The 8,541-nt window shown below is 34.1% G+C and overlaps 1 protein-coding gene across 1 annotated transcript in view; it reads left to right on the top strand.

Annotated features, from left to right (window-relative positions):
- The window catches only part of LOC125504113 (isocitrate dehydrogenase [NADP] cytoplasmic-like), an 11,474-nt gene extending 3,505 nt beyond the window's left edge, over positions 1–7,969 (top strand). The window contains exons 2-7 of the mRNA XM_048665492.1: positions 2,344–2,488; positions 2,538–2,762; positions 3,643–3,785; positions 3,839–3,985; positions 7,300–7,483; positions 7,617–7,969. Coding sequence (XP_048521449.1) covers positions 2,344–2,488; positions 2,538–2,762; positions 3,643–3,785; positions 3,839–3,985; positions 7,300–7,483; positions 7,617–7,837 — 1,065 coding nt within the window. The 3' untranslated portion in view covers positions 7,838–7,969. The remainder of the gene's footprint in view (positions 1–2,343; positions 2,489–2,537; positions 2,763–3,642; positions 3,786–3,838; positions 3,986–7,299; positions 7,484–7,616) is intronic.
- The last annotated feature ends 572 nt before the right edge of the window (positions 7,970–8,541 follow it).

Below are 8,541 nucleotides of genomic sequence, written 5' to 3'. Positions count from 1 at the left end.
AATACTTACACGCTTTTCGATCTGTTTCTATTTTTTTAAAAGCCTGCAAAAGTTGATGTCCCACCAATGTCAACAAAACAAGTGTCAAATTACTAACTAATTTGGAGTTATAATTTTAGCCACATAGTATATTATATTCCCAGGACGATTATTTAATAGTCTTCTGGACCGCAGTATATATATATAATTTTTTACTACTAACACCGATGATTTCCTAAATTGATTCAATTAAATATTGATTTTACCATTAATTTACATAGGTAAAAGTCTTTATCTATTTAGGTAACCTAAATATTTAGGTAACCTAACCTCTAATTGTGAAACAATAGATACAGTTTGCGATGAGGTGAAAATATATTACTACCACGGATTTCTATTATACCCTCAGATGTGCCAATTCAATTTATTCAATTATCAAGTCTTCAATTTCCAATAAGATTGGCATTTGCGATGTATCAAGAAAACTCAAGGCCAAACGATCTCTGTTTGTGGCTTAGATTTGAGCACACAATGTTTTTCACACGGACAATTATACGTGGCATGCTCTCGAGTGGGCAAACCATCCAGTTTGTTTGTGTTAGCTAATGATGGTTTTACAAAAAATATTGTAGACTCTATAGCCTCAAGAGATTGATATTGTTATTTAGTAAAATTATTATAATTAGCGACATATAATTAAAAAAAAATATTTCAGTGAATTAAAAATATAAATGTTAGGATATGTGTTATTTTTACCATCATCGCTGTGAACGATGTACAAAAAAAGCTCTAACTTTTTTCTGATACTATAAATCAATCTTTTTTCTACAAATTGAAATTGGAARTCTGAAGTATTTTACGAARAAAATGTACTCTTCATTTACTTCGCTCAGACSCACCGTTTGCCAACTAAATGACTTAAAAAATATCACTGTTTTATAAAAATATTACTAATACCCCTAAATCCATTGTAAGCATTWTKACTTTTATCGAGTATGAAAAAACTAGTGAATGTCTTYGTGCRTTTTTTTTGATTATTAAAAAAATAATAARGGATAAAACAARTAAAATATTGCACGAAGTCATACAACRCATGATTTAATTTAAARCATATTTTCATATCGGAAGAATGACTCAAAAGCAAGGATTGCATCCTTTCCATTATAAAAGGGTACATGATTTAAGAGCCAACGATTTTCCAGCACGTACAGAATTTTGCCGTTGGATTCTAAGCCGCCAATATAATTTTTTATGGTTGAATGAGGATAATACTCAGTTTTGGAGCCTCGAGAATTCGAGAAATGTTCGAAAGTTCGAAGATTCAGCTTATCAAAATTTATATAGTTCCAAAAATTTACGTTTTGAAGTTCAACCGTTTAGAAATAATTTGCAAAAAAYTYTACTACTGCGCCCCTCTTCAAGGAGGCGTAGCTCCGTTAAGGAGCATTTTTCGATACATGTTCATTTGAAAAATTAATATTATTTTTGAGAGCWGATTGAGAGCAGAKATGAGAGAGTTTCAGTTTGGCCACCTAATTTCGGGACACCCTGTATAACACATCCCCAYRCAATAAGTAATTWTTTGCTACTAAAATAATCCTRGGAATAATTTATATGGCAAAACAACGTTAGCCGRATCAGCTAGTTTATTTATATTRCTGTATGRATGTAGAAATATGTAATAATGTACATATTATTATACAGGGTGATTAACCTAGACCGTTCGTTTCGCCCTTAGTTATAACCGGCAACAAAATTTGAAGTTTCTTAAACAACTGCAAGTTGGAAAGCTCCTAATGCACGGTCTTCTTAAATCACCCTTAAATATTGATAAAAAATGATCAAACAGCGGACGTAGCCCCGTCTTTACACTACTCAAAACTCACTATTTCAATTTTGTGCAAACTTGCATTTAAAATTGAAGAGATTATGGAATAAATTTGCAATTGAAATGCGAACCTTAACGCCAGGGCGTTATTCAGGAATTGCTCTATGATATATTCAGTACGGAGTACTCTGTGAAGTTTATGTGGGAAATAGTAGATACTGGCCAGTTGGATACTCTCCAGTGCCAAAAAAAACATCACACAGGCACACACGGGATTTCAAAAGTTTTCAAAGTTTCACCATCTTCGTGTCATTTATTGGCTATTGATATCCTTCACACAGCGAATATTATTAGCACAAGAAGATGGTAAATACTCGGCCCTTCTTCTAATAATATTGAACGCCGATATCATTAATCAACCAGTTATTCCATCAAAAAATTATCTTTTGCACTAAATTATGGAAATTGTTGAAATTATTGAAATAACTAACTAGTTGCTCAAATATGTTTCTATATTTTAATGGAATACTAAATAGGTCACCATCGACAGTGCTGAAGCCATTCTGAAGTACAACGTAGGAATAAAATGTGCAACAATTACGCCCGACGAAAAGAGAGTGGAAGAGTTCAACCTGAAGGAGATGTGGAAATCTCCAAATGGTACTATTCGAAACATATTAGGTAAATAATAGATCGACTTTCATTTCCAACCTAACCAAGTCACCTTCAGGTGGTACCGTTTTTCGTGAGGCCATTATCTGTGGGAATGTGCCACGATTAGTGACTGGCTGGGAAAAACCGATTGTAATTGGAAGGCATGCTCATGGCGATCAATATAAAGCTACAGACTTTGTTGTACCAGGAGCTGGAAAACTGGAACTGACTTGGGTTGGGAAAAATGGCGATAAAATATCCAAGGTGGTATACGATTATAAAGGAGCCGGTATTGCTTTAGGTAAGAGAAAATTGATATTTTGAATATTCTTTTTAAAAGGCCTTGAACGATTTAGCTTCAGTTGTTCAATCGTGGACACTGACCCAAATTTTACCCAACGAGGTAAATTTTACCCAATAGAACGATCTATTTTTGAAATTTAAGTGACCGAGTTGTAATAAGACACTATTCTTAAAGTTTAAATATTTTATTGGACAATTTCAAGAATTCAAATTTAAACTAGCGATTGAAATGGGCTCTCTGAAACTATCTTATGCCGGTAATTCACTACGCACTTTTCTCCCACTTATTAGCCAATAAATTGTGGCAATTGTTGAAGGTCACCAGATATGAGCGTGGAATCGGGCTGCGATCGATAAATTAATGTACCTACGATTTATTGCAGACTTGACTGAGAGCATGCCCAACATTATTGAGGATTGTGAAATTTTTACATTTACAAATTTACATTTTAAATTACAATTACAAAACAAAATGGTGTTTTAAAAGTGCGAAAATTCTGAATAAATATTTCCGGAAGTATTAGATGAAATCCGAAATTTGCTCAAGTGTTTAAAAATGTTTTCTGGGCTTATCTCAAGAGATGCGACTAGAAGACACGAGAGAATAACTTTATCACATTTTTCATAGATAGCAAATACGTTCAAATAATGTTCGTTTGTATAATTTAAGGGTCCCGTTATAATTATTAATTATTTTCAAACGGTAAGTGAAGATGTACTAGTGCGGTAATAAATTGAAAAAAGCTCTAGTGCGGTAATAAACATTATTATGAAATTTGAAAGAGTGCCAAATCATAGTCATTATACAACATTTGTAGATAAGGAAATTAAACAATTCATTGCGATATTATGAAATAGAAAAAACACGTTAATTTCAGCCATGTACAACACTGACGAATCGATCATCGCATTTGCTCATTCTTCTCTTAAATATGCTCTGGATAGAGGGTTGCCTTTGTACCTAAGTACTAAAAATACTATCCTTAAACGATACGATGGTCGTTTTAAGGACATTTTCCAGGTACACTCAAATATTATTTTCCTAAACGTGACTTTCATTTATGTGAGTCGTAGGACATATATGACAGAGAGTACAAGCCACAATACGAGGCAAAAGGAATTTGGTATGAGCACAGATTAATCGATGATATGGTAGCTTATTGTATGAAATCTGAAGGAGGTTTTGTTTGGGCATGTAAAAACTATGATGGTGATGTGCAGGCAAGTTATATAAAAGTTGTAAACATTTATTTTATCTAATATATTTGACCTATCGCTCGAATGGTTCACATCCGACAACAACACTATCGTTTCAGAACAAACATGGGATATTTTCGTGTGAAGTGTTCTTATCGAGCATGTAAATGCTGAGTTGGAAAGTCATATTTTTCAAATTTGTTTCTAGCAAATTCGATTAAAGGTCATTTATAAAGAAAATGTAAAACGTTATTTTTGTAATTGATATACTTGACTTATCGCTCGATTGGTTCACATCCGACCACAACACTATCATTTCAGAACAAACATGGGATATTTTCGTGAGAAGTGTTCTTATCGAGCATGTAAATACTGAGGTGGAAAATAATATTTTTCAAATATATTGCTAGCAAATTCGATTAAAGGTAATTTCTACAGATAATGCAAAAGGTTATTTCTATTTATCTCTAGATGTAGATAGTGCTCCTGATAAGAATCGATTCCTTTCCAAAAACACAAAAAATGTGCAATTTTAACACAACTTTGACAATGATCGACATATTTATTACCGCACTCGTTCGGTAATAAATTTAAAAAAGCACTAGTGCGGTAATAAACATCATTACGACATTTGAAAGAATGCCAAATCATAGTTATTATATAACAGTAGTAGATCAAAAAATATAAGCAATGCTGGGTTCTGAAATATGTATATTGTATATACCTGGTGTATATAAGTCTTCGAATTTAGACAGTACAGCAAATGTAAATTCGTGTTATCTAATCAGTAAGCACTGGTCATTTGCTGTTAATAATATTTGAGGAAAATTTGTAAGATACACAAAATTTTAACTGCAGAAAGTTTATAAACTATCGTATTTCCATTATTTTCATGTGGAAAAATCATGCGGGGTGATTCAAATCTGGTGCTGTTGTCTCTGGAGGTATTGAGAGAGTACATTAAACTAATTTATAATTTTTTGAAAGAGCTGATAGTCGATACACACCTACTTTTTTTTAAAGACGGTTTTATTACTGCTCTAGTCATGGCCGAAGCCGTTAAGCATAGAACAGTGTCGTTAGATCCAAACGATAATACTGAAGCTGATATTATGAAACTAACGCAATGCATGCAAAGCAAGCCGGTATTCTTCTTAGTCAATCGCCACCGATTCTCCGTGATGTCACCGTCATAGATGAGCAGAGGAGAATTGTTGCCAAGGTTTAGGTAAAGAAAGTCGCATAGTGACCAACAAAAGTGGCCCAAATCGCATAATGGTGACGAAGACTTTTATCGCTCATTTTGAGCATATCGCAAATTCAACATTTGAGATGCATTTGAACAAATTTGATCGCTGTAATTTACGATTTATCGCCCAACTTCGCAGCACTGGCAGAAAACTATCAGTTGGCCATTATTGGCAAAGTTTGGATAAAGAAAGTCACATAGTTAGAAGCAAAAATTCGCCCAAATCGCCAAAATTTTGGCGGATATTTTAAATTCAACTTTTCAGAAGCATTTTAACAAATTTGATGGCCTAATTTGTGATTTACACATTACACATTTGGCAGAACTGGCAGAAAAAATATCCGTTGGCTCGGGCAACGGATATGAAAATATTACCACATTCGTTCGTTTGCCGATTTTACGCATGCTCAAGAACATTTTAAGATATTAAATATGGATCGAGATCTCGAAATGTTGTAAACTGTACAGAGTGTTTTCACATAAGTTGACACATCCCATAAAACGTTTATTTAAAAAAAATGTGGAAGTGACCAACACAAAAGTGTCAAAACTCAATTTTTTTAAATCTGAATTTTAAATAAAAATATAAATCACGGAAGTGTCAAAATTTCACAAAGTCCTTTTTAATGAAACACCCTATATATTTTTAGGCATGTCGATTGGATTTTTTTTCCTGATTTCAGAAATATATATATTACCTAGATTTGCATTAGTCGTGTTTTCTATAGCTAATAGCAACAAATTAAAATATTAAGGGGAGGATATTCTGTGTTGATTGCCCTTCGTTGGTTCGAACGTTCCTGGATCGATTTTTCGTCTCTCTTTTCGGAACTTTGTTATTAAGTATTATTTTTAAATGGTACCATGTTTAATTGGTAGCATATTGGAATACTTATCCATTCGAAAAGAAAAAATACGACCTTCCGATCAAATTACGAAAATTTTTGATATTAAAAAGTACTCCTCTACAAGTTTTTTTATGAAAAGTCAAAGCGGCAATGATGTTTTTTGTCATTAACAGATAGTTACAGGTAGGTAGCCTTTGTCAATAATAACAAGCATTCGTCAAACTGTGACTTATTTTGAAGCTCCTTTCACAAATTGTTCACAAACATTGAATTTACGAATATGCGATTAGTTTAGCAGAAGCTGTAAGAACCAGCAAAGGGCTAGAGACACTAAACGATTAGATCGGGGAATTCTCGCAGTTAGTGGACGATCTTGAGATGCTCGAGTCCCGGACCTAGAGGCACAGGCATTGAGGATAATTGAAGCAGAGCTTTCCAGAAGAACGCGGAGCAACTCCCTCGAGGAAGCCCAACATTGTTATTTTGTATGTAATGTACACAGAACACTAGAAGACATTAAATCTTTGATCTTCCGAACACCGGTACAAATTGAGCTGGAGTTAATTAGCCTAATACGAGAAGCTGCTCAAAATGTGAGCCCAGACTGCTGCCAGGAATGTACGATAAAGTTATTGGGACACAAACAAAAAAATTATTAGGCAGATTCCCTTGAAAAACATTGTTGCCGCTTTTTTGATACATTTTTTTGCAAATTTCTCAGTTTTTGATAGCAATAATTTTTTAAAACTATTTTTCTTGTGCTCCTAAAACACCCACAGACAACACCTCCAGAGAAATGACGCCAATTTTGTATCACGCTGTACATGATACCTAATAATTCACATGTATTCCTTACACTCTCTAAATTGGCCAATGAGTTAGCAGACAGGTGGACCACTAATTAAAATCGATTTTTAATCGTCACACACTTAAAAGAAATGACGCCAATTTCGATCATTCCTGTATAGTTACATTAAATGGGCAAAACGTCGCTTGTAAGTGCGAATCACTAATTAATTAATTAATTATTACCGGCATTAATTATTACCGAATTTCTAATTTAGTTCTTTGCAAATATTAAACGAGAACACCTCCACAGGACTGGGGTGTCCTAAACTTATGGTTAGATCTAAGTTTTTGGATTCTCTAGCAAAATGTACATTTATTTAAATCCGATCCTGCGATATGAAGACAGTTTGTCATCATAGCCAAAAAAATTATACTGGATTTTCTTTATTTAGAGCGATTCAGTAGCTCAAGGTTTTGGATCACTGGGCTTGATGACGTCAGTTCTAATCTGCCCGGACGGTAAGACGGTTGAGGCGGAAGCCGCTCATGGAACGGTCACCCGTCATTACAGGATGTATCAGCAGGGCAAAGAAACATCTACTAATCCCATAGCTTCTATTTTTGCATGGACCAGAGGTAAGATGGATTTCCTATTTTTTATATGCTGGTACCATTATAAAAATAATCCCTTTTATACAGATTGTTAATTATTTCTGCATAATTGTATTAATTATGATTTTTTGAGTACCTGCTTTTCCTGTACTAATAGGTCTTCTTCACCGAGCCAAACTGGACAACAACAAGCCACTGGAAGCATTTGCTAATACTCTGGAGAAGGTTTGTGTAGACACGATTGAGTCTGGATTCATGACGAAAGATCTGGCGATTTGCATCAAAGGGATGAACAAGGTTCAGCGATCCGACTATTTGGAAACTTTCGAATTCATCAATAAACTCTCCGAAAATCTTAAGAAGAGTTTAGGCTGTTGACTAAAATATTAAGAAGTTTGATATATTATTTGCTATAAGGACTATGTATGCTTGCAGTGGCACGTTGATCGGTAAAAGGGGCTAAGGTTTTTCTTGTTTTAAATGCATATATAAAGCTTTTATCAAAGAAAAGTCTTCTTTTTTTTTTTAATAGCAGAATGGTCTATTTCCCAAGATGAATGTGTTGCGTAGTGCAAGCGGGCAAGTTTTGAGAAGAATGAACAAATACATTTGTATGCCATCAAAAAAGAAAATTTGAATACCGGGGTTCATCTCCTGAACTAACAAATATGCGATTCTGCTGCTAATAATGCAAGGAAAAGTCATGGGCCGGAGAAGTGACGTTCGACGTAGAGTCATTTGGCTGTGTAATCTGTTAGAATTAGCAAGATTAGAAAAGTCGTGCTGTTTTGAAACCTCCAGTGAAGAGACTGAGACTGTTTTGTGGGGCATATTTTCAACAATATAACGTGGACTCAAATGGAAAGTTATTTCCTATTAAGTTGGTGCACAATTGAAACAATTTTAATTTTCCGACTTTTTTGTCAGTATAGAAACCATTTCCTAATAAACCTCAGAAAAGTTTGTTTTCTGCTCTTTAAAAGCGGGTTAAAAGTGATTAATTTTTGTTGTGTCAGATATCTTTCTGCGATTTTCGCCATTCATTCACATTCGACTAGTGAACGCTTTACTAGTAAACGCCA

Source organism: Dendroctonus ponderosae, unplaced genomic scaffold (genome assembly GCF_020466585.1).
Source record: "Dendroctonus ponderosae isolate FM_Combo_2020 unplaced genomic scaffold, Dpon_F_20191213v2 Dpon_F_20191213_4, whole genome shotgun sequence".
Taxonomy (NCBI): domain Eukaryota; kingdom Metazoa; phylum Arthropoda; class Insecta; order Coleoptera; family Curculionidae; genus Dendroctonus; species Dendroctonus ponderosae.
Note: the sequence above shows the minus strand (reverse complement) of the source record. Positions and strands in the feature narration are given on the sequence as shown.